The sequence below is a fragment of the Anabrus simplex genome, chromosome 5, assembly GCF_040414725.1.
Source record: "Anabrus simplex isolate iqAnaSimp1 chromosome 5, ASM4041472v1, whole genome shotgun sequence".
Taxonomy (NCBI): Eukaryota; Metazoa; Arthropoda; class Insecta; order Orthoptera; family Tettigoniidae; genus Anabrus; species Anabrus simplex.
Window position 1 is genome coordinate 189429060 of NC_090269.1, and position 27935 is coordinate 189456994.

General features: G+C 38.3%; 2 protein-coding genes across 4 annotated transcripts in view; one reads left to right on the forward strand and one right to left on the reverse strand.

Annotated features, from left to right (window-relative positions):
• Positions 1-20163, forward strand: part of O-fut2 (O-fucosyltransferase 2) — a 188420-nt gene extending 168257 nt beyond the window's left edge. For 2 of the 3 annotated variants that reach the window (XR_010860197.2, XM_067147230.2), the window contains one exon: positions 11802-12376. The gene's annotated coding sequence lies outside the window, so the exon portion shown is untranslated. Of the gene's footprint in view, positions 1-11801; positions 12377-19905 lie in introns of those variants that run through there. The other variant, XM_068227594.1, reaches the window with a different exon arrangement.
• The window catches only part of Pldn (Pallidin), a 102970-nt gene continuing 83157 nt past the window's right edge, over positions 8123-27935 (reverse strand). Inside the window, exon 5 of the mRNA XM_067147233.2 lies at positions 8123-11825. Within this exon, the coding sequence (XP_067003334.2) occupies positions 11700-11825 (126 nt within the window). The 3' untranslated portion in view covers positions 8123-11699. The remainder of the gene's footprint in view (positions 11826-27935) is intronic.

Genomic DNA, 27935 nt, shown 5'->3' on the forward strand with positions numbered 1-27935 from the left:
CTAATTTATCAAGCTTGTAGTTCAGTGCTAGACATTCGCTGGCATAAAGGCATTCTGGTTTCTCTACTGTGTTGTAGTGCTTTATTTTAAGTTTTCTTGATAAGCGCTTTTTGTTGTAAGTATTCTTAGTTATACTGTACGCTCTTTCCATCTTTTGTATCCTCTCCTCTATAGAAGATTTTTCTAAACCATTTTCTTGAATTGTCTCACCCAAATATTTGAATTTCTTTACCTTTTCTATTTGACCAATATACGTTTCTAAAATCTTTGGGGCAATTTTTATATTTGTCAAAAATTTTGTTTTCTCGGCAGAGATTCTCAAGCCTGTCATGTTGGCTGTCTTTTCAAGGAGATTGACTTGCATTGCTGCATCTGTAAGGCTTTCTGAAAGTATGGCAAAGTCATCTGCAAATGCTAGACAATGTATTGCAACACCTTTGTTCTTCTTCCCCAGCATGAGTGGCAATATTTTGGATTCTTTCAGTTTTTCATTCCAAATTCTTACAATTTTCTCCATGACACAAGTGAAAAGGAGTGGAGATAGACTATTGCCCTGCCTGACACCTGTATTTATTTTGAAAGGTCGAGATATTTCACCCATAAATTTTACTTTCGAGATAGTGTCTGTAAGTGTTTCACGAATTAGGTTTGCCAATTTAGTTTTAACTCCAAATTCACGGAATACTTTATCTAGGGTTTCCCTATCAACAGAGTGAAAAGCTTTTTTAAAGTCAATAAATGTTACAACTATGTCTTTGGAGTTTATTAATCCGTGTCGAATTATAGATTTCAGGTTGAAAATCTGTTCGGAGCAAGATCTTCCCTCTCTAAATCCACCTTGATATTCATCCAATTGACTGTCCAGTGTCGATTTTACTCTGTTTAGTAGTATTGTTGAGAATATCTTGTAAGCAACTGGCAAGAGGGATATACCTCTGTAGTTGTTGACATCTTGCTTGTTACCCTTCTTGTGCAATGGGTGTATTAGAGCCACTTTCCAATCCTCTGGGATCTTTTCTGTTTCCCAAATTTCTTCAAAGATTATTTGTTGATCTTCTATAATTTTTGGTTCAGCTCATTTTAAAAGTTCAGCTGTTAGGGAGTCTTCCCTACTAGCTTTGTTATTTTTAAGATTTTTTAATGCTTACTCAATTTCTTCTGCTGTTGGAGGTGAATCAGCTTCTAGATTTTCGTGAATTTCTGAAAATTCTAATTTATGATTTGGCTCAGGGCAGTTTAGCAGGTGTTCGAAGTGTTTTGCCAGAATCTCACAATTCTTGGCATTGTTAAGGCCAATATTACCATTTGCATCGCTGAAGCAAATACTTCGGGATTGATAACCTTTCAGATTATTCTTAAAGGTCTGATATAAATTTCGGGAGTTATTTCTTAAAAAAATTATTCTCAATTTCTACTGGCTGCGATTTTTCAAAAGATCTTTCTTTGTTGTTTCAATAGCTCATAGTGTTCATTCTTTCTGGAACATTTCCATTTTTTCCACTTTTTTGTTCTTTCCATAAGTGCTTCCTCACATACATTATTCCACCATACTTTCATTTTAGTTTTAACTGATCCAAATACTTTCTTCGCTGCACTATTAATCTGTTTAGATAATTCTGGCCATTTGCCATGCTGAGTTATTTTAATTTCTTCCTGGAAGTTTTCTATAGTTGCTTGTGTAATGTTGAGCCTATCTATGTTGTATTTCATTAATTTTCTCAGCCTTCTTTGATTCCTGCGAGGTAGAAGTTGCGCTTTTTTTTTTTTTTTTTTATAAAGTAATTTTTATCGTAATGTTGCTTTTCCGTAATAATTTCCCCTTCGACCGTAATCACGAAGTGAAATCCGTAATCATTATGGACAATCTGTAGTTGGCACCTCTGATGATCCATTACGAATTATTCCTGTACCACAATCTGTATGAATAATGCTTGCATTCAACATTCAGTACCACTCCGTAAGATATGTAAATAAATATCATTTATGCTTTAATGTGACCTTGTCAGATATGAACAAGATACAAATAAAATTGTAAAAAATAGCACAATGCAGTTGGCAAATCAGCGTGGTTATGGCAGTTGTTCAAAGTATGAAGTGGTTGATTTATTTTATTAAGAAAATTACATTACTCACCTTTCATACATTATTTATCCAGTTTTGCATTGATGTATCATACAGTTTCTCTAGAGGGATGTTGGCAGACAGGAATGTTTCAACCATTCTGGTGTCCTCCAGGTCATGTTTTGCTGCACCAAGAAATTCTTTAAATGACAGCCCTGTCTTTTGGTACCATATTACGTTCTTTCTTTTTCTTTCTTTTGTCAGCCTTACTCTCTTTGTATTTAAACATGAACCCTTTTGTTTTCAGTCCATATGTGTTGCAGAGTTTGCACATTTCTATTTTCTGTTGGCAATCAAATTTCTAGTAACCTTGCACTTCAAACTCGTATGCCATGCACGACAAAATTGTCTTTGTATTCAAATACCAGAGTAGGGCATAATTTTATTTTACATACACTGATATAATTACATTGTCTGTAAAGCATTATATGAGGGCTATTTGTTTTCAACCTCCGATCAGTCGCAAAATTAACCCATTCACTGCCAAACCCGTATATATACGTTATTGAACGCTGTGCCTCGTCCACCAAGTCCGTATATATACGTTTTGGTGCAGTGTGTACTTCACCACTCTCACAAATGAATGCAATATAGTGTCATGCTTTGAGATTCCGTGGAAATGCTCAAAGAAGTTCTGAACGGCAGATATACCACTCCATTTTGCGTGTTTTGAAAGTGTTCTGGTGTTATTTCAGCTTCGTTGGAGTGGAACATCTTTCCTGCTAACATGTAGCCATCATGGCGTCTTGGAGAATACATTCATATCTTGTTGACGAAGAAATTGAATGTTTCCTCATAAATAGTGATTCTGGAGAGCTTGTAACATCTACAAGCTATTGAAATTATTAAATGGATAAATGGTGACTAAGATAAGTATAAATAACAAGATTGGGTGCCACCTGCAAGAACAATTACAGGAATAATTAACTCTGTAGAGCAACGAGCAACTCCTTCTCCCAGGCCAACGAAGCTCCAGACTTACTTTATAACCTTACCTGTTGCTGTTTACCCCTGAAATAAAATTTGGGTAGCATGCCAGGTTCATCCTTACTCCACTGATAAAAGATTTACTACTTGTTTCATTCCATGACTTTACTAACAATAATAAAAAATATATGACAAACACCAACAATAATCATCACTTGATGAGACCCACTCGTGTTTGCCGTTCATAAAAGGCAAATCTACAAACAACTAAAAAAAAACCAACAAAAATCATCACTTGATGAGACCAACTCGTGTTTGCCATAAACAAAAGGCAAATCTACAAACAACTAAACAAATCCACCAACAAAAATTATTTTCATTATATACATTTCATAACATACCTCCAGGTAACAGTCCCAATGCACTCCCTACTGCTACAGAAGAAAAATCTTAATCTACAAAAAGAAGTACGACGATTTTCTCTACATATGGATGCACCCTTCTTTACGAAGAACATCCCTAACCTTATTTACACTCTTCTTCATCGATGTCTTGGGTCATTCCTGATTGCCGCACAGGTTAGTGTACAACTTTTATTATAATTTGGGTCCACCTTATTCAATACATAAAAATTGTTGTGTCGATATAATTACAACATATATATTTCAAACAGTACTAGTTTCGACGCACCTCTGCGTCATCATCAGCTGATAGAATATACATACATACATTATCATTATAGACTGTTATGCCTTTCAGCGTTCAGTCTGCAAGCCTCTGTGAATTTACTAAACGTCGCCACAATCCTCGATTTGCAACTAGTGTTGTGGCCTCATTTAGTTCTATATCTCTTATCTTTAAATCGTTAGAAACCCCGAGTCTAACCATCGTCGTCTTGGTCTACTTCTACTTCTCTTACCCTCCATAGCAGAGTCCATTATCCTCCTAGGTAACCTATCCTCCTCCATTCGCCTCACATGACCCCACCACCAAAGCCGGTTTATGCGTACAGCTTCATCCATCGAGTTCATTCCTAAATTAGCCTTTATCTCCTCATTTCGAGTACCATCCTGCCATTGTTCCCACCTGTTTGTACCAGCAATCATTCTTGCTACTTTCATGTCTGTTACTTCTAACTTATGAATAAGATATCCTGAGTACCCAGCTTTCGCTGCCGTAAAGCAAAGTTGGTCTGAAAACAGACCGATGTAAAGATAGTTTCGTCTGGGAGCTGACTTCCTTCTTACAGAATACTGTTGATCGCAACTGCGAGCTCACTGCATTAGCTTTACGACACTTTGATGCAATCTCGCTTACTATATTACCATCCTGGGAGAACACACAACCTAAATACTTGAAATTATCGACCTGTTCTAGCTTTGTATCACCAATTTGACATTCAATTCTGTTTAATTTCTTACCTACTGACATCAATTTAGTCTTCGAGACGCTAATTTTCATACCATACTCATTGCACCTATTTTCAAATTCCAAGATATTACACTGCAGGCTTTCGGCACAATCTGCCATTAAGACCAAGTCGTCAGCATAGGCCAGACTGCTTATTACATTTCCACCTAACTGAATCCCTCCCTGCCATTTTATACCTTTCAGCAGATGATCCATGTAAACTACGAACAGCAAAGGTGAAAGATTACAGCCTTGTCTAACCCCTGTAAGTACTGTGAACCAAGAACTCATTCTACCATCAATTCTTACTGAAGCCCAATTGTCAACATAAATGCCTTTGATTTTAATAATCTACTTTTAATACCATAGTCCCCCAAGTATTGCAAACATCTTTTCCCTCGGTACCCTATCATATGCTTTCTCTAGATCTACGAAACAAACACAACTGCCTATTCCCCTCGTAGCATTTTTCAATTACCTGGCGCATACTGAAAATCTGATCCTGACAGCCTCTCTGTGGTCTGAAACCACACTGGGTTTCATCCAACCTCCTCTCAACGACTGATTGCACCCTCCCTTCCAAGATGCCAGTGAATACTTTGCCTGGTATACTAATCAATGAGATACCTCGATAATTGTTGCAATCCTTCCTGTTCCCTTGCTTATAGATAGGTGCAATTACTGCTTTTGTCCAATCCGAAGGTACCTTACTAACACTCCATGCTAATTTTACTACTCTATGAAGCCATTTCATCCCTGCCTTCCCACTATACTTCACCATTTCAGGTCTAATTTCATCTATTCTTGCTGCTTTATGACAATGGAGTTTATTTACCATCCTTTCCACTTCCTCAAGCATAATTTCACCAACATCATTTTCCTCCTCCTCATGAGCTTGGCTGTTCGCAACACCACCAGGATGATTTCCGTTTACATTGAGAAGATGTTCAAAATATTCCTCCACCTCTCCAGTGATTCCCTGGGATCTATTATGAGTTCACCTGAATTACTCAAAACACTGTTCATTTCCTTTTTCCCTCCCTTCCTAAGATTCTTTATTACTGCCCAGAAAGTTTTCCCTGCTGCTTGACCTAGCCTTTCCAGGTTGTTACCAAATCTTCCCACGACTTCTTTTTGGATTCAACAACTATTTGTTTCCCTCTGTTTCTTTCATCTACGTACAAATCCCTGTTTGCCCCGGCGCTTGTTTGGAGCCATTTCTGATAAGCCTTCTTTTTATGTTTACAAGCTGCTCTCACTTCATCATTCCACCAAGATGTTCACATTTTCCCATCTTTACACACAGTTGTTCCTAGACATTCCCTTGCTGTTTCTACTACAGCATCCCTGTATGCCACCCATTCACTTTCTATATCCTGAACCTGCTTACTGTCTACTGTTTGAAACTTCTCACTAATCATATCCATGTACTTCTGTCTAATTTCCTCATCCTGGAGATTTTCTACCCTTATTCGTTTGCAGACAGATTTCACTTTCTCTACCCTAGGCCTAGATATACTCAGTTCACTACAGATCAGATAGTGGTCTGTATCATCAAAAAATCCGCAGAAAACTCGTACAATCCTAACAGATTTCCTGAATTCAAAGTCTGTTAAGATATAATCTATTATGGATCTGGTACCCCTAGCCTCCCATGTGTAGCGGTGAATAGCCTTATGCTTGAAGAATGTATTTGTAACCGCTAAACCCATACTAGCACAGAAGTCCAGCAAACGCTTCCCATTCCCATTAGCTTCCATATCTTCCCCACATTTACCAATCACCCTTTCGTATCCTTCAGTTCTATTCCCAACTCTCGCATTGAAATCGCCTATTAGCACTATTCTATCCTTGCTGTTGACCCTGACCACGATGTCACTCTATGCTTCATAAAACTTGTCAACTTCATCCTCATCTGCACCCTCACATGGTGAATACACGGAGACAATTCTAGTCCTAATACCTACAACTGACAAATCTACCCACATCATTCGCTCATTATTTGCCTAACAGAAACTATGTTGCGTGCAATGGTATTCCTGATAAAGCGCCCTACCCCAGACTCTGCCCTTCCCTTTCTAACACCCGTCAAGTACACTTTATAATCTCCTATCTCTTCCTCGTTATCTCCCCTTACTCGAATATCACTTATTCCTAGCACATCCAGATGCATCCTCTTTGCTGACTCAGCCAGTTCTACTTTTTCTTCCATAAGCCCCATTGATATTGATAGCTCCCCATCGAATTCCATTTCGTTCGCCAAGTTGTTTCCGAGGATTCCCTCGCCTGTCAAATGGGAGTAGGACTCCGTTACTCCCATAGATCCGAGGCTTGCTTAAAATGTTCTGAGCTCAGTAAATTCATGAAGCAGGATGCTACCCTACTTGCACATACTTCAAGTGAGGATCTCTCCTCTAACGGGTTATGGACCACCGGTGAATTGTATAGTCCTAGCCGCCTGAGCACAAGGAGGGCCATGACTCAGAATATGTCCGAGATGCCCACTCCCATTCCATAGCAACTGGTATCCCGACTCTCGGGACCACTTACTAGGCCACTCAGCCGTTGCCCATGGTTCACAAACTAGGTCGTGAGTACAGTAACCCAAAAACATGAACCCTAACTGATATACCGGTAAGTTTGTAGAAAAATTTACAATCATATAAGTTTATCAACGTCAAATTGATCACAATTTAAAACCATATTAACAATTTGACGTTGATAAACTTATATGATTGTCAATTTTTCTACAAACTTCTAACAGCTGATGATGATGCAGATGTGCGTCTCGAAACTAGTACTGATTGAAATAATATCTACGCAAGAATTTTTATGTATTGAATAAGGTGGACCCAAATTATAATAAAAGTTGTAAATTTGGTTCAATACGGGCAAACAATGAAGTTTATTAATTTAACAGGTTAGTGTTATGCCTCACGTTTCTCCAACTGAAAAACTGCATACTCGGCCAACGATTTCTTTACCCGGTACCAAGAATTAGCTCTGTGCACAACCACACATCCACTCCAGAATGTAGATTCAGTATGCACCACCACATCCACTGTACGTTATCTCATAGAAGAATTATAATATAATTATTATACAGAGTTTGAGTAACAAACAGTAGTGTCTTTTGCAGAATGGGCACCGGAAACTCGTTAGCATCTGTGAATATATAGTGCTCACTCCGTAATGGATACTGAAGAATAGATTAACAAATAGGAAACTACGCAAAGTAGCTCCCGTGCACTGGTCCGAATGAGAATCTATAAGTGTCATTTCCGTATTGATTATATTCACAAATATGAAGTTTTGAAGCTTCCACCTAATCAATACATATATATTATTGTTCTACAGTACCGGTTTCGACCTTGTGAAGGTTATCTTCATCTGATAATCATAACATACAATTAAAACATCACAATAAGAATGTCACATCGCTTATACAACACGCCGCAAGAACTAATCTGTACTTCAAAATGTTTTATTCATCTAGTCATAAGTTTTAATGTGGAACAGTGGACACTTCACAATTTAAGAATATTGTACATTCAACATATATCACCTGTGCACATAATAGTATTGCCGATTAACGTAGACAAAGATAAGACGAAAAACATTTGCAAATTGATAAGGTTTTCAGCCATACTATGTGACACCTTCATAATTTAAGAAAAATGTATTTTTACATAGACTACATCATTCATGTACATATAGTAATGTTAAGTTTTAATTATTATATCAGTTAATGTAGACGGTTATTGAAACTAGAACATATGTAATGACAATGTTTTTACTCATATCATGTGATATTCTTACTGTGATGTTTTAATTGTATGTTATGATTGTCAGCTGAAGATGACCTTCACAAGGTCGAAACCGGTACTGTAGAACAATAATATATGTATTGATTAGGTGGAAGCTTCAAAACTTCATATTTGTGAGAATCAGAATGACTTGCCGCACACGCATACATACTTATATAGGCTTGCCACATGTGGTTATAGCATCCCAAAAAGTTTATTGGTAGCAACGCCCTCACAGGCACTTCTTCATGCGTCACTCAGTCAACCCAACCTTGCTTAAAACAAAGCCCTCGTATTGGCTATCGAGCGTCTGATGTGACATAGAAAGTCCATTCACGTACATCCACATTAATCAACTCCAATCTTCAGCCTATACTACCTGCCATACCCCGGGTTTCCAATTCACTTTGTTGCAACACTTTCAACTGACTTCAACCGTCTTTCCCGATATAGCCACTGTTTTCCGTGTTGCACAGTTCTTGAGCAACCTACACTGCCATGCCATATGCAGACTCTTACACAAATTAAAATTACACAGATACAAAATTCCCTACTACAAATTCTTCTTATAATATTATGTTTTTACATTATAAATGAACAAAATTACACGATTTTCATGACTTCAATATTACAAATTATCTTACGAAAATGTCCTAACCTAAAACCTACAGTTACAAGCTATATTTTGATAATGAAAATGGAGAATATATAACTGGCTATATCAAACTACAAGAAAGTGCAAGACAATGTAGTAATAATGAATCTCATGCAGAATTGTCACCCCATCCTCAGATAAATTGTTTTTTTCCACATGCAAATGATTTTGATATTACCAGTTCTTGGATCAACAATTTTAAATTATATTTCAGTAATAGTATTACCGAGCAGAGTAGCGCGCGTATTAACATGCTACGGCTATGGAGCCAAGCTCTGCACTTCTGCATCAGGCTCATGAACTAAGTCTTGGTTCTGCTTATCCTCATTCCTTCACTTTCCTTCATCTGTCTCTGTACAGAATACCTGTTGATCAGTGAACAACATCGACAATGGTGCCTCTTCCTACATCCTCGCTCAATAAAATTGTTACAATTGTGCATAATTAAGGGACTGAGAACAGAACCCTGATGGATTCCTATTTTAAGAGGAAATGCAGTAATCATTCCAGCTGCATGCTAATTGCCATTCTTGTACATCCTTTTTATCAGATGGATATACTCTACTATTTCTCTGGCATCAATTTTTATTGTAGGCATGTCCAAATTTCTGGTCTTGGTTTGGTGTCATAAGCCTTATTAAGGCCAATAAAAACAATAGACAAATTGTTATTGCCCTCTATGCACTTGGAATCAGTTGTCTAAGGGCAAATACACCATTGGTAGTTCTGCTTGATGACTACACCAATCAAATATTCGTAGCTGAAATTTCATTCACATTTTCAGTTTGACTGGGGATGTGTGGCCAATTTTCAGGTATTAAATCATCACTTTTGTGTTTTCTCATAAGCAAAATATGATGAACTAGTGGTCAAGGGTAAACAGCAATAATAAATATATAAAATATAATTTCATTGATTGCAAATGTTCCTAAAGTTCCTATATGAAATTTTGATGATGATGATGATGATGATGATGATGATACTTGGTGTTTAAAGGGGCTTAAGATCTAGGTCATCGGCCCCTAATGGTACGAACGAGACGAAATGCAATGACAATTTAAAGGTCCAAAATTCATCCACTGACCAGAAATTAAAACGTGATGGTGAAGAATGAATGGATCCGACCCGCAAGACCTCACCTTCCCGGAAACTATATTACTGACCAAGGGACTTCTTCCAAAGTACAATCCTGAATCAATGATGCTTGGTGTCTAAAGGGGTTCAAAATTAAGGTCAACAGTCCCTCATAATGGTACTTATCGCTAGTAAAGTAGAACCATGGTAGTCCTCAAGTTGCGGTACTAATCAAAAGTAGCGTAAACTCCGGTGTTCCAAACATTATGGTACTACTTACAAGTATTGTACGTCGCACAGGTAACGCAGACCTATGGTGTTTCCCACATAATGGCTCCATTCATATGCAACGCAAACCCATGGTGTACCTCACATAGGTGTACTAATCGCAGGGACTCATACTATCCCGTGGTGTTCCTCACATAGTGGATACAAATCACAGGCAACGCAGACCAACAGTGTTGCTCATATAGTGGTACTATTCGCAAGTAAAGTTGGCCCATGGTGTTCCATGCATGATGGTGCTAATCACAAGTAGTTTCATGGTTCTAATTCAATCATCCCTTGGTCGCCCCTTACAACATGCAGGGGATACCGTGGATGTATTCTTCGTCTGCGTCCCCCACGTACAGGAGGTAGAGAGAGAGGGGGCGTAAAGGGATCCGTCACTTTGAAAAATGAAGTAATGAATGAAGAAAGGCAAGGGCTGCGAAGGGCATGAAATTGAAAGACTCCCCTAGGCCTCGAATGCTCTAAAACCATCGGGGTCGGAAAAGAACAAGAGTTGACCAAGGGAGGTAGTACAGGACAGACAAGCCTGGCACAAGAAAGTGGAAGGACTCAGCTAAGGGCCCCATGGTTGCCAACCCACGCTCGCAAGTTGAGAGCACCTGGGGCCCCTTTTAGTCACCTCTTACAACAGGCAGGGACGCCGTGGGTGAATTCATCTGTGTCCCTCACCCACAGGGTATATGAAATTTTAGAGGGAAGTATTTTCCATTAAATGATAAGTGCCAAATCAAGTTTCATTTTCTGTTCATAACACACTATGAGATCATAATAATTTGCTCTAAAAGAATCTGAAGAAAAGAGTCCAAGATCACTGCATGATCCAACTTTATTTCATGTAAAATTTGTTCAGTTGGAAACAAGCTCCATAGAGGTTAGACATTTTAGGGTTTATTTAAAGAACTGAATAAATTTAATAATCTATTAGTTCAAGCTCCTTGCTGCCAATATCGTAGGTAAGAAATCTACTCGAGTTACAATGAAAAAAAAAAAAAAAAAAAAAAAAACTGAGTGAAAAATCATTTAGAGGATAGAGATTAAAGCTGTTTATATTAATATTATTCTCTAGAGACATGATACAAAAAGGAAACGCACAATATACTGGCCAAAAATAATGTCATTTGTGAACTAATTTGATATTCCATCATTTTATTTGGCTTCACACATAGGGGACGCATTCCTTCCCCTGAATTCTCATTAAGAATATTGAATTTCATTTTCTATGTATGGAAGATTTTTTATACTTGTATCACTATTCATATTTTCTACAAATATTCTTCTCAAACAGATACAACTATGTTTATCTCATTTTTTTTTTTTTTTTTTCCTTTACATCTAACTTTTAAACCATACAAAGAAAAGAGGAAAGACATGGTAGTTTGATTCACCACAAAGGTGTGCTTATATCACAAAATAAGTTAACTTTGGTTTGTAGATGATGGCTTGGCAATAAGTTCTTCTTCTCGCTGAAGTTGAAGTTCTTTCTGGTGTTGACGATGTAATGCTTCTTTCTGTTTCAGTTGCTGCAGCTTCATAGCACGTTTCTGAAACACCAATAAGCCCCAGGTTAATGCAACTCTATTAATGTTACAATATCATCCCACAAGGGGATAAAGTAGCAACCTACATTTCAATGGCCTGCATGCCTTGGTTCTAAGCCTGTTGTAGTCCTTTGTGAAAGAATGTGTTTCCAATTTCTGCTAATCACAGGACACCTGTAATATAGGCCTACAGGATATTGTCATTGCGCCTTAAATGCTGCTATGTGACAATGTTGTCGGGAGAAATACTGACCCGCAGCACATGTATCACTAAGAATGAAAATTCATTGATATAGTTCATGCAATACTGAACCTTAGATGACAGAACCTTTCTGATCAGAGTTCTAAGCAGATGTATTATAACATAGTGGTTTTTCTAGGTGCAATAACAATATATTTTTGAATCTGCAGACAGCCTTGTTACAGCAGGAAATATTATAAAGCTCTGTACAAATATGAATAAAAACCAAACACATCAGAAGATGACATTTTTAAGACTTAAGATTTACATGTATCATATTAGCAATACCATTTACTTTTGATAATAAAGGATATTTTTGAATAGTGTTTTTGTCTCTATTAGAACCCATGTAATTTGAAAAAAAAAAATCCTCCTTTACTCAGTACTCGTTCCACAGTTACCAATATCTGCAAAAGTTGTTCAGTGGTTTAGATAAAAGCTTGGTGTAGATACTGTTCAATGTATGACAAGCCAATACTGATAAGAAAGATGACAACCATATAATGTTATTTCTTAATATAAAATCAGAATTGCTGAACTTTACTTGACTTTGACTGCATTGTAATATGAGGAGCGTCACTCATAAGAGGGTACCCTTCAGGTATGAACCAACAAAACTGAACTATAAGTCAGTTATAGTCATTAACTTGGCTCTGAATTCAATAGCAATAGTAATTTTTCTGTTAAACGCAGCAGTTGACCATCAAAGGTCTCTGAAGGCAAGAGCCACTTTGAAGCATACAAAAGTAGTTGGAATTATTAATTTCTTTAACTTCATTATGAATTGTGAGGGTGTGCAAGTGTCCAAAGATTAATGCATAAAATTATCAAAGCAATAACCATTACTGTAAAATGCACAATTAATAAACACAACATCAATACACTCACAAAGAACATTAATGTTTTGAAGATTTACCACTGTGGTACATAACTGTGCACCAAGTACAGCTCTATAAATCTCGTATGTATGTAGCATTTTCAGAATGAATATTCTGTCAAATAATTTAGGCAGCAGCATGTTTTAGCATAGTTTTATGTAGTACATCTCTTTCTGTAAATTTTATACTGTAAGAAAACATGAACACATTTTGTAGTTTCAGGTGGAATGATTTTAAAATGAACTAGTTTTCCCCTGAGGCCTCCTGAGGTATTCCTTCACCTGCGTGTCCACTGCAAAGAGTGACTTCAGATAAATGCAGACTGACAAAAAAGTTCTGAATGTGCCCTTTTGTCATCTTTCAGCTCACACTTAGTCATACCAATATAGTTGGTCCGCTATTGGACATTACAAATCTTCCAGCTAACTCATTCCCGGTTGCCAGCGTATTGCCCCAGTGTGCCGGGTCGGGCTCATCAGTTGGTAAATAGTACACCCACCAAGAAGCATGGCTAGTGCATACCATGGAGGCCACTGCATAGGCTACTTGGAGCCACTGGCAGTGCCAATGCACTATGAGAGACTGTCTCCTTACCAAAAATTGATGCCTGCCTGGCCATCAGATGATAAAGATGTTGATTCCCATAGGGAACCTGAAATATTTGTTCCGAATGAGTAAATTTATAATACCAATATAGTTGGTCCACTGTTGGACATTACAAATCTTCTAGCTAACTCGTTCCCAGTTGCCAGCGTTTCGCCCTATTGTGCAATGAGTTAGCTGGAAGATTTGTAATGTCTAATAGTGGACCATCTATATTGGTATTATAAATTTACTCATTCGGAACAAATATTTCAGGTACCCTATGGGAATCAACACCTTTATCATCACACTTAGTCCCATAAAAACTTCTGATGAATACCTGTTGAATTCCTCTTGCAACACTAGGTCCACGTTGTCCATTTTTTCTTGGAAGCACAGTTTGCTTAACAGCCATCCATTCACAAGCTATTTGTTGTACTATTCAGTGACTGCATTGTCCCTTTGGTATTTTGCTCTCCCTTTTTAATTTGACAATCTTCCTTCATATGAAATCTTGTAGTTAAACTACCAATGAGGACAGTACCAGACAATCTCATTTGAATATTTTCGGTTTTAATATGTTCATTAACTTCTGTAACAAATACTTCTGCTCTTTTTTTAAAATAATCATTCTGTGTTTGTTCGGCTCATTGGGTGAATGGTTAGCATCAAGGCCTATGATTCAGAAGGTCCTGGTTCTATTCCTGGATGTATCGAAGATTTTAACTGCATGTGGTTAATTCCTCTGACTCAGGAACAGAGGGGTTTGTGTTTATTTCAATACACTTTTTTCGTATACACATAGAATGCACCACACTACCAGCCACTGCAGAAACACAAAATAGTGAATATAATCTTCTTCCACAACCACATAATATTGCCATAAGGAAAAACAAAACAAGGCCAAATTCACATGTCCAGCACAGTTTCAACCTGCGACCCCACCAGTGTGTGTAGGAAAAGTGGTGGAGAAGAAGAATAACTGAAGATTATCACTCTCTGTTCGTAGCATGGTTATGCCATGAGGTGATATTGCAAAGACTCTCTTAAAATTATCAATAAAATTTACAGAAACCTTAGGTTCCACACATTCTGTTTTCTTCTTCACTGCACCAAGGCATTATGACAGTAATGAATGCTATACCTTAGATCTCTTGCATCGTCAAACTTAGCTATTGAATGTTTTATGGGATTTAGGTGTAGTTTCCTTTGAAAATGGTTATGTCTTCTCTTTTTTTTTTGCCTACATATTCCAACACAATATAATTACCTTTAGTCAAGTTTGCGGTATCTCTTTATTAGCTTTTCAGACATTAACATCATCAAAAATATATTTTATCATCAACAGGGGTAGTGACTTTTAGCATTCTAATTTGTACATTTATCATTTTGCAGTATTTATCCATTTGTTTGTCCAACCCTTGACCTATTTCTCTAAGGGGTCAGGTATGAGGTGAGATGAATCTTTCATGACAAGTTTTTATGACCACATGTCCTTCCTGACATCAACCTCATCAGAGGAGTTAATGAGATGAAATAAATGACACGATATGAAAGTAGAAGGGGAGAGAGTGAAATCTGGTGCCGGCACATAGCCTACAATAGACATAGGATAACAATAATTGTTAAAAAAGAAGAGGTCTGCTCAAGGCTTAACGTCTCCATCCGACGGACAAATCACCATCGACGACGTCATATGCCCTCACTCCATATGAGCACTGCGTAAAGGTTTGGAATTTAATCCAGGCTTTTGGCACACAATCTAGTGATTAGAAATTGTATACCACCACCTCCCCTACCCTACCGGCCAACATTCTGATGGTGAAATTTTTTCAACCAACGAGACTCGAACCGGCTAACCACAGTGTCAGACTGTTTAGACTTAATGATCATGGCCACCAGGCAGGCTAATTTAACATATTAGAGCATTTTAAAGAAATACATACTATTTGAGTTAATTATGATTACTAGGATTAGGTAATAGCTCTTGACAATTTTTATATGAAATGAAAATTGTATTTGCATACAGCTAATAGCAAAATAAATGTGCATAAAGTATAATGAAATTATACAGTTATTTTAAATTTATATAGGCCAATGAATAACAGAAATAAACAAATTTATTAGTTCACATGCCTGCACAGTTTCAACCTGTGACCCCACCAGTGTGTGTGGGAAAAGTGGTGGAGAAGAAGTGACATTGTTGAAGGAAATCACTGAACATACCTAAACATTCTCTTCTGTGTTTCATGTTCTATTAGTTAAAATAGTATTGTATTTACTGAAATATCTTTCACATCTATAATTTTGATAGGACCCCAAATACATTACAGAGCTGCTTGCAGAAACTCTTGAGTATATGAAGTTAACAGGAAAAAGCATTTGCAGGCACTCTTAGGGAACAACTCCCCACTTCAAGTTTCCAGAAGAAGAATCATCATCCTCATTCTGGCCATGAACCATTCCGAATACCAACCCTAGGTGGAAGGAAGTATATTTTGCTACTGCACATTTCTGTGGTGGTTGTTAGTGTCGTGCAGTGGTCTGCAAACAGGGAGAGAGTAATCTAGAGAGGTGACAATACAAACTACATCTCATTTTTTTAACAATTATTATCATCAAATTCTCAGCAAGAAGCTCTTCCACTCCTCTTAAAAACGAACTTTCATGGAAACATACTACCTTACTTTGAATTTCACGAATGCTGACCAGAAAGGCTGCCAGCATGAGTTTGGAGGTACTGCCACATGTACTTGACTACAGAAATAACCACAGTGCCCTTTTGGATCCGAACCTACCACCCATAGCAACAACTTTCCCCCATTGTAGCGTAATGATAAGACACTTAGTGATCTTACCACCATTAACCCGCTATGCTACAAGAGTAGATTCATCCTTCCCAGCCTGAAACTCGTCACTCAGTGCAAAGACTATGAATGAACAGTATACTTGCTGTATAGATGGATATCAGTGTGTTCTGAGTAAGGATAGTTAACCATTTTTTAGTGGTAAATGTACTGTCATAATCATGATGGCTGATTCACAGTGGTAAAAAATGATCCCATGAAAGTGTTTCGTCAAGTGCCTGTTCTCCCATGAAAATACCAAATAAAGAACACGATGTGAATTTAGTTGTATGTTCACCTTGCACATGTGCTTCAGCTCTTGCAGGTAAGGTTAAATATTTGATGAACAAAAGTATACCAATGTCAAATTATTGTCTAAAACTGGGTTTTACCAACATTCTTGTGAATAACCAAGAATGGTTTAAGTGAGTTCTTTGCTTGGATATTTTACCCAACAATAGTTTGAAACCTGTAAAACTTTGAAGACACTTCCAGACAAAACATCCACAGCATTAGAGCAACACTTCCTTAAGCCTCATGAGAAACAACTGAAAGTAAATAAATTCCTAGAAAAGTATTCTAAAGAAAGCACTAAGCACATCGTTAGAGGAATCTTACTTTTTTTGCAAAATCCATAATGCCACATATTAGTGAGAAGTTATTTCTTCCTGCAGCTGCAAAGATGTGCACAACCATACATGGAGAAATGTATGGCGAGACTGTAGACAATACTGCTATCAGGAGGGATAGTGGTTCGATATATTGATGCAATGTCCTCTGATTTACTTATTTATTTTAATTTTTTAGCGAATATAGGACTACTTTAGCAGGTTTATGGAGGTGTTTCTTCTTTGTCAGCCCAATACTGTTTCATCCTTTTTGAACGTAATTTTCATTCTGCTGTTAATTAATGTTCTCTAATATAAAAATAAATTATTTTTTCTTTACATTGCACTGACACAGGTAGGTCTTATGGTGATGACAGGATAGGAAAAGGCTAGGAGTAGGAAGTGACTGTGGCCTTGATTAAGGTACAGCTCCAGCATTTGCAGACAGTGGGGTTCAAACCCACTATCTCTCGAATGCAAGTTGACAGCTACGTGAACCAAACCACGCAGCCACTTGTTCGGTACAATTATTATCAACACGCCTTTATGACAGTCCAAAATTCGCCTTCCTAATTGATGAAAGCACGGATATTGTAAATCTTACCCAGCTTCTTGTATTTGTTCGCTACTGTCATGAAAATAATATAGGTACATTAGGACTTTGCATTTTGTGAAAGTCTAAAAGGGAGGGGTACAGAAGGTATTTTCTTTTTCACAGACAATCTCACTAACTGCGTTGATATATGCACAGATGGGGCACCTGCATTTACTGGGACTAAAAAGGGATTCATAGCAAGAGTGAGTGCTGTTAATTAATCTGTTAACGTTCACACACTGCATGATACATTGGAAGGCATTGGATTCAAAAATATTACAACTAAAGCCAATAAAGTGCTTAAAGATGCAGCAAGATCGTGAATTTTGTGAAAGCAAAAGTTGTAAACAGTAGGCTTTTTCCATTCTTACCGAGCAAGTTGGCCGTGCAGTTAGGGCCGCGCAGCTGTGAGCTTGCATCCGGGAGATAGTGGGTTCAAATCCCACTGTTGGCAGCCCCGAAGATGGTTTTCCATAGTTTCCCATTTTCACACCAGGCAAATGCTGGGGCTGTACCTTAATTAAAGCCACAACTGCTTCCTTCCCACTCCTAGACCTTTTCTATCCCATCGTCACCATAATATCTATCTGTCTCGGTGCAAAGTAAAGCCAATTGTAAAAAAAAAAAATCCATTCTTTGTGACAATATGGGATCTATACAAGATACACATCTACGGCACAAGGTGTGTCCGGCCCTGCGGTGTAGGGGACAACGCGTCCGCCTGTCACCTAGCGGTCCCGGGTTCGATTCCTGGCTGGGTCAGGGGTTTTTAATTGTAAATTATTAATATCCCTGGCGACTAGGTGTTTGTGTCGTCCTTAATATTCCTTTCCTCACATTCAACACTCCACACTTCCACAATTCTACTTACAAGCAGGTTCCTATCATATGGTGAAAGTAGTGGCAAAAGATCTACAGAGGTCGACGCTACAAACAAATATATATATATTATACCCGTAACATGGTTCTCGTTAAAAGTCCCGATGAATGCGGAGTTATGCTACCCGCCAAACTCGTTCCTCTGCGGCCATGTCAGCTGCGCGTAGCGGAAGTGAAACGTCACGACTGAGTAACATGTTCTAGAGTCGTGTTACGTCAGGTGGAATGTTCCATTTCCTTTCATCATTAATTTCTTTCGGACAGATAAATAGGCGAGCATTTCGCTCGTCAGATCAGTGTACCTTGTACCACAGTCGAGGCCGGTCGATCGGCTGTTGGTTCTGCTGTCACCATGAGGCTTGTCGCCAGTCCGACTTTCCGATGGGAGTGCAAGTTCGCGCCTCAGTGGACTTTGATTCTACGAATGCATCTCCAAGACTTAGAAAAAATTATAGCGTGATTTGCGTGTGGTAATAGGAATTGTGTACAAGTTAAGACGCGAACAATTTAGGCGTGTAACTCTTAACAGGAACAGTGCAATTTGAATTTAGTGACAGTATTTAAACTTCACATTGACTGCTAATGGTGAGAGAACCTTGTCGATCGAGAAACTTCGACTGTACATAATTTTGTCTTTGGTCCTAACGAGTGATAAACCTGTGCTGATAGTAAGACGTAATTCAGTACAGGTGATTGAATTTAGTGACAGTATTTAAACTTCACATTGACTGCTAATGGTGAGAGAACCTTGTCGTTCGAGAAACTTCGACTGTACATAATTTTGTCTTTGGTCCTAACGAGTGATAAACCTGTGCCGATAGTAAGACGTAATTCAATACAGGTGATTGAATTTAGTGACAGTATTTAAACTTCACATTGACTGCTAATAGTGAGAGAACCTTGTCGTTCGAGAAACTTCGACTGTACATAATTTTGTCTTTGGTCCTAACGAGTGATAAACCTGTGCCGATAGTAAGACGTAATTCAGTACAGGTGATTGAATTTGGTGACAGTGATGCTATACTTTTTTTTTTACAAGCTACTGACACAGGTAGTTGAAATTCACAATACCATTGAACTTAAGATTTATTTCCGACTGTGGTTAAATAACTGATATAGTTAATATATCTCGTATCGAACCCAGGACAGTTCTAGAAAGACAGTATTTCTTCATTTAACGAGAGCGGGAGTAAATTCCTCCCAGAATAAATTCTTGATTTCCTTTGTTACTAATTCGGACTTGAAGAACTGTGTGGAATGTTGTATTTCCTATGTCACGATTCCACCGAAATTTTCATCTTTAAGTTTAATAAAGTGACTTATTTATTTCCGTGGTTGAGACCTTACAGATGTAATTTTGAGTTTAGTTCATCAGCAATAACAGTGTTTTTTAGTGGATCCCACCGTGAAGTCAAATGTGTAGACCACTACTAACCATTATCTACTCTGTGCAGGTCAGTTTCTTAGGGTCTATTTCCTGTCCAGTGCCACATTACAACTCAAGCTTCAGTCGCTCCTCGGCCATCCGGACTTCGAGACACTCAGGTCCTTCCAGAGGTTCAAGACCAGCTCGGAAGATGGTGACACCATAAATAGACTTTCTGACCCACATTGCATCAGAGTCAATTCTACCCCAGGGAGAGGTATCCATTACAACTGAAGAGCTGAGGTGATGTTGAAACCTGATTTTCTTTCATGAATAAACTTGTTTTAAACAGTTAATGCTTCATTATACTTATTTGCTTCCCTCTCACCTGTAACCTTTCAGATAACGACCGGTCACAACCTGGGCCAAGTCTTATGCAGAGCTAGTCGCCAAATTAAGCTTTTACGGTTACAATATATATATATATATATATATATTTTTTTTTTTTTTTTTTTTAATGACACAAGGAGGTATGTTGGTTGTCGCGTGGTGAAGCCCTTCACCACATTGTGGAGTTGAAGGATGAATTTTGCCTTTTCCTGTGGGACAGTAATTCTACATTCACAGCTCTGTTCATGGATGATAAATGGGTTCTTACATTCTGCTACTTAGCTAATGTGTTTAAGAAACCGAATGAACTGAATGTATCGCTGTAAGGCCACAATAGTAATATCATATTCAGTAGCAAGGTGTTTGTGATTAAAAAGAAACTGGAACTGTGGAGAAACTAGTTATAGAAATGTATCTATGAAATGTTTCCATGCCTGAATGAATTCCAGGAAGAAAAGGAACTGTCATTTTGTTATATACCGGGCGAGTTGGCCGTGCGTGTAGAGGCGCGCGGCTGTGAGCTTGCATCCGGGAGATAGTAGGTTCGAATCCCACTATCGGCAGCCCTGAAAATGGTTTTCCGTGGTTTCCCATTTTCACACCAGGCAAATGCTGGGGCTGTACCTTAATTAAGGCCACGGCCGCTTCCTTCCAACTCCTAGGCCTTTCCTATCCCATCGTCGCCATAAGACCTATCTGTGTCGGTGCGACGTAAAGCCCATAGCAAAAAAAAGCATTTTGTTATAGAACATATCAAAAACCTTTGCTGGAAATTATATTGGAAATTCGAGGATAAAATGCCAGAACCTTCAACTGAATATGACTGGATCCAAAGTCCATTTGATAAAAACATAATGTACCAGAAGATAAGAGAGCTACCAAGTAACACAACCCTTCAATATGAATTTAAGTCAAGGTCTCATGACAATTTTCGAATAAATATTGAAATGAATTCCTAATTTCACAAGAAAGGCAGTGGATGTGCTTTTGCTTATCACATCAACTTATTTGCGAAGGTCAGTATTTTCTGCAATGGCATCCATTAAGATGAAGCACTGATCTCGCCTTCTGCTAGAAGAGGATCTGCGGATTGCAGTCTCAAAGATTCAGCCCAGATTGGTTCTGGAAACATAGATGTGGGTTGGTAAAGAACTAATTAGTGATAATGTTTCTGAAGTGAAATGAGCCAGTTTTCTCATCCCCAGAATACTGTACATGCAACCAATAATATTTTTGAGTTACAATAATTGTAATATTAAATCTTCGGTGCCATCTGTAAGTAGTAATATAATACAGGATCATTCTCCACAAAGTTATTGAAATGTCATGGGCTTGAAGAGTATTATTTAGTTTAATGCAAATGAAGTTTCTAAATTTGCCTTTTTTTTTTTTCTTCTTTTTCTCCCTGCTAGTGGTAGTCTCACTAACATATCAAAGTTTTTCACCGTGGCCTTAATTAACCCTGATGCTGCACAATTACTTACTGACCCACTCTCAAAAGAATGCAGTTATGAGACAAAAAAATTAATATTTTCAAACCAGGTCTTTTATGTGCTATGCATGTTCCAGTGGGAGATGGGAACTAGCTAGAGTAAATAATGGCCATTAGTGGACATTAACACATTGACAACAGGCACCGAATGGAGGCTGCTACCCTATGCAGACTGGATAGTTCAAGCTTCCAAGAAAGAAATTACACTGTTGCACTCGAACCACTGTAACTCGGAAATGTATTCAAGATATCGACCTCAAACTTGGAACATGTAGTTACTAAATTGGTTTGTAGTCAGTACGTTGTGATACTTTTCAAAGCAATACCATTTGTGGCTCCATTTAATAGTCTTTCTAAGCACAGTGTAGTATGAATGCCGTATTTGTGCCATTCGTATACTCACTGTTTTCAAGTATGCAAGGATTTCTCTTAACGGCTACTCCCTGTTTAGTGTTAGCGCTTAATCATTAGAAATATCTAATTCACTGTCACTCGGTACCTATTATAACCGGTCTGTACATAATAAATCACAATTAACGGTAGCCGTCGGCAAATGAATGCGCCGCGCCATATTGACATCTGCACAGGTGCTCCAGGGAATAGCTCTACATATCCGACATTATTACTTTTAAACACATGAAGGTTTAAAGAAAGAAAGATGAAGCAATAAATTATAATCCATGACTACACTGCTTGGGACTCATTATCTCGCCCACAATTTCATTAATAATCAAGGAAATACAAGGTACATAAAAACGAGAATTCTCGTAGCCCGTCACCTATTGTCGGCTGTCACCTACTGTCAGCTGAGAAACTATGAGAATTCTCAAGGCTCATCACCCATGTGGCACATCAGATAATGAATCTGCATATAAAGGTCGAAATAATTTGTCGTCATCTAGGGCACGTTGCCATGGGCGCGCCATCTTGTGCAATGATTCTCGGCATGTAAGAGAACCTGTGTATATATGAAGTCTCCGTGGCTACAAAGACTGCACAATTTAAAAAAAATCAATACTAAAATCTATGATCCCCTATGCCATGACATGATTGAAAGTAGTTCAAATTATAGCCAACAGATAGCACAACAAGCTACAAACTATGCCCATGCGTAAAAACAGATCTCCGGGGCCCGTTGACAACGTGTTAATAATGCTAACCGTTGACTATAGCTGGGACTGTAAATTCTAATATGTAAAGAGCAACTATATCTAAAGGATAATGATCTCAGGCTCTGTTATATGAGGACAGCGGATTCAAATCTGTACTGTGGTATATGTGTAGTATCTTATTAGAAGTTAGCGTGCTTATTGTATTATTGTAAAATATTTGTGTAGTATAGTAGAGGTATCCATAGAAACTCTATCTAGAATTCTGTTGTTGTAATTAAGATAGGCTTAACTGCAGTTTAGAATTGTGTAATTCTTGTGGATTCATTTTGGTATTCAGTAATTAATGGCAGTATTTATCCTGTTAGGGTGTTGTAGGATAAAAACACAGTACGACTAAGTAGTATTGTAGTGTAGTAGTATATTAACCCTTAACTACGGACGTTAACATTTTGTGCATAGTTACTGACGTGAGGTCCCATGGATCACTACTAGAAATATGGGTTATAAAATGCTAAAGTATTAATTTTTATGTATTAACTATGTACTACAATAAAACGCACATTACTGAATTTTGATACATTAAACATAAGCAGTTTACAGCAATATTAAAGCACCAAAACTAATATTACTTGATAGGTTGCAGTTTCTTTGGTACAAAACAAGAGGCTTGAGAAATGTCCGAGTATTCGCAGTCTGTACGACACATTTACATGACTGCATCCTAGACGGAGCATCTTAAAAGGTGCTTAGAATTATTATCACACGCAACAGAAAAAATTGTAGAACACTGATTCACCTTATAACTCAAACTCCTCTTCCTCTTCTGATAGTTTTGTAATATAAGAGTATCTTTGTTCAGGAAACATGGGTACATTAGTGTCATTTTCGACAGTACAGGATTATTATCCATATGCCAATTTAATGTGAATGTGTGTACTTTACAAATAAAAGTAAAAGTAAACTCATGTCCTAGTCGCAAGGTGGTGCAGCTCCTTTCTTGCATACTCCCAATAGAGACGAGCTCCCTGTACAATTTTGACCATACGCCAGCCCTCCTGCCATTTTTAAATCTATGGCATTACTGGGAGCTGAACCTGGGCCTCTGAGAATGGCAGGTAATAGTGCTATCACACTATGGAAGCGGACATTTCACTATTATTATTATTATTATTATTATTATTATTATTATTATTATTATTATTATTATTATTATTATTATTATTAGCATATAGTAACGCACACAAAACAATACAAAGATTAAATATAAATGAACAGTAAGCACAAACCATTATATACATAACTATAAGATATACACATAATATTGAAAACAATCATGCAAGCAAAAGGGTTCAAAGATTTAGATCCAAATTCTCTAGCCATTGTATGGCCTCAGCAGAAGCCACCACAAAGTCCTGGCTAGATCCAGCGAATGCCCTTCCAATGCATTTGGTGACGATATGGTCGATAGTCTGTTTAACTGCACCACAGTCACAGGCTGGGGAAGATCTCATACCCCATTTAAACATCATTGAACCACATCTCCCGTGGTTAGTACGGACTCTGTTGATGGCTACCCATGCCTTGCGGGGTAAATCAAAGCCAGCTGGAAGATTCTTATAATTGAACAATGCCCACCATTGAGTCGGAGCTACGCTGTTCCACTCTTGTTGCCAATCTGCTTTTGGATTGAAATCCCTTCTAACAAGTTCCTGTGCTGTTTGAATAGGAGATCTTGATTTGAGGCGGCTGAATCTGACGTAAGCATCTTCATGGATGGGGAGATCAGGATTGGCTAATATCTTGCTGTATTCTCTAAACAAGTTGTTCAATCTTCTAATTCTAGGAGGTTCTATGTGGCTGAGCGCTGGCAACCAGAAAAGAGGAGTAGATTTTACTGTGCCACTTATGACACGCATTGTTTCATTCAGGACCGTGTCCACCTTTTTAGCATGAGAGCTGTTGATCCATACGGAAGAACAGTACTCAGCTGTGGAAAGCACCAGCGCCATAGCTGAAGTACGCAAAGTAGATGCAGAGGCTCCCCATGTGGAGCCAGCAAGTTTGTGAATGATGATGTTGCGTGACCTTAATTTGGCTGCTAGGTTGGTTAGATGTTTCCTGTATGATAGCGTTCGGTCGAGAGTAACTCCAAGATATTTGGGGTTGGCATTGTGAGGGAGAAGACTTCCATTAAGTGACACTTTCAAGGTGATATTAGCTTGCCGGTTATTTAAATGGAAGAAGCAGGTTTCCGTTTTACTAGGGCTTGGTTTCAAGCACCACGTTTTGAAGTATGTGCACAAAACATCCAGATCTGCATTTAAAGTTCTCTCTATCACATTAGCATCCACATGCTGACTAATTATTGCCAGATCGTCGGCATAAGCAAACTGACGAGAGCTCGTGACAGGTATGTCTGCAATATACAAGTTAAACAATAATGGAGAGAGAACAGATCCTTGAGGTAAACCATTCTTAAGTACCTTTATTTTGCTGTGATTTGTATGCATGACTACCTGGATAATTCTGTTTGAGAGCATATTGTTAATCAGACGCGACATTTGACTACACTTTGTCAGTTTAAAGAACTTATACACAATACCTTCTCTCCACACTGTATCATGTGCAGCTGTTGGATCAATAAACACTGCACCACTCTTTAATTGCTTTTCAAAACCTGTCTCAATATGAGTTGTCAGTGCAAGCTCCTGATCTTCACAACTACGTTGAGGTCTAAAACCAGCCTGTTCGATTGGAATGATTTTAAAAATTAGAGGACTTATTCTATTGTAGATAAGCCGTTCCAAGAGCTTAAAGCAGACACTCATTAAGGCAATTGGTCTATAGCTTTCGACAGAATCCGTAGGTTTACCAGGTTTTAAGATAGCTGGTATCTTAGTTCGTTTAAACTCTGAAGGGAGTTGACTTGTTCGGAGTATGTTTGAGAAAAACTGCACTAGCCAGTTCCTTACATTTTTTCCACAGTGCTTCAAAAATTCTGGGTGTATACCATCAAAACCCGGGGATTTTCCATTTTTCAATTCATTTAAGGCAAGCAGAAGCTCTTGCTCAGTAAAAGGAGCAGAAATGTTGGAAGAAGTAGTGTACTCCTTTTTCAAACGAAACAGTTCGTTTTTTATAAACCTTTTGTGTAATTTGTCTGGCTTGGATTTGGACAAACTGGCATTGCGACTAGCAATATGATTAGGTGAAACCTCTGGTTTCAGCTGGGGACTGTGAGGTATTCTTCCCAGCTTCTTTAGAAGACTCCAAGCTTTTCTACTTGAGTGTCTGAAGTCCAGTGTATCTATGGTTTCCTTCCATCTGCTTCGTCTAGCTTCATCTAGTTTATGAAGGAGCTCGTGAGCTACATCTTTTTCACCACTCTCCTGGAAATCCTCATAAAGTACTTCACAAGCCTCATCCCACCCTGGAATAAAGTCCTTTCTCACTCCGCGGGGAATATGTCTTTTAGCGCATGTTAGAGTAGCTTTTACAAACCTAGAGTAGTTACTAACCTCAGGAGGAATCCATCGTATGGTACTGTCAAGATCAGCTGAATAGCTCTCCCAACTAGCTTTACTAAAGTTCCAATGAGGGAGTGGAGAAGATCTTATAATAGGAATCTGCATACCAGTTTCCAGAAGGACAGGTCGATGTTGACTATGTGGAAAGTTCGTAAGAACTTTACAAAACACAGGTAAGCTGGATCCCTGACAATCACATGAAGCAAAGCACAAGTCAGGATTGGTTTCCGAGTCCTATCTTCCTGACTTGAATGTACGTTTGTCTTTTGGATTGAAAATCAGTTGCATGTTACAAAGCTCTGCCCACTCTAAGTTTTTCTCCACACTGGTCACTATATCTATAACCCCACAGAGTATGATGACTATTGAAATCACCCACATAGATGGATGGGTGAGAGATTGTTTGAAGAACACTGTTAGGCCACTGAATTCCTGGAGGTTTATAAATATTTATGATTGATACATCACTGACTTTTGTAGTGATGTTGAAAATGCCTGCATCAGAATTAGCTGAGACTAAATAAGAGCAGGCGATGGAATTTCGAACAAAGGTTGCAGTTCCATAAGACTAATGATAAGTAGCTCCCAGTAACTTGTATCCAGGAATGTTTCCTCTTGAACGAAGCTGAGATGGATCAGAGGCATGAGTTTCCTGAATGCATATTACATCAACATTATTTTCCAATGCCAGTTTGGAAAGGTAGTCACTTTTAGATCTACTGATTCCTTCGATGTTGATTTGAAGGACTCTCAAGAACAGTTCCCAAGGGCTTTGCAGATTGACTCTGAAAAGAGCTAGTATCATTCGTTTTGTGTACCATTAGCCAGGAGATCACAAGTGATAGTCTGGCAACCAAAAGCTGACGTTCAGTTCAGTACTGGCAACACAGTTACCTGTACCTATCCAGGGGCACCACGGGGAGGAATCAGCATCACTAATGAGGTATATAAACAATCGCACTTTGTTACATAACTACGGATATGTGGCCCCAGGGATAAGAGTCACTTCCAGAAAACACTGACAGCTTTGGTCACGATGAGAACACAGAGAAGACTGGAAGTTATACAGAGAAAGAGATTTTTAAGATCACTGATGCAGGTGAAGGGCAGAAAATTTGGGGCTGAACGGTCCCAGAGACCTCACGTCAGTAGTTAAGGGTTAATTACTTTATTGTCGCGTGATCTTTGTGTACTATCTTAGGCAATATTTATTTCCTTTAATTTTTTTGCACATAAAAAGTTATTTTATTTCTCCCTTTCTTTTCATTTTTCCCTAAAGAACGGCTAAGGAGTGAAAGTGTAGGAACTATGGGTGTGGCCAGGCATTGAAGAATATGAGGGAGGAGTTGGAGAGTTTGAGGGAGATAATTAGGATTCTCTCTAAAGACAAGAAGGGAGATAGGCCTCCCTCAAACAATGTACAGGATACAGTAGCTGTGAGAGAGAGATTGGAAGTAAAGGAGGGAATTGTAGAAGACAGGTGGTCTAACGTATTAAGGGGAAGGAGATTGCAGGTAAGGACTCCATTCAGGATCAGAATTCAGGACAGGGAAACTGTTGCTGAGAAATGTAGAAGTAGGAGGAAGGGAAAAGGTAG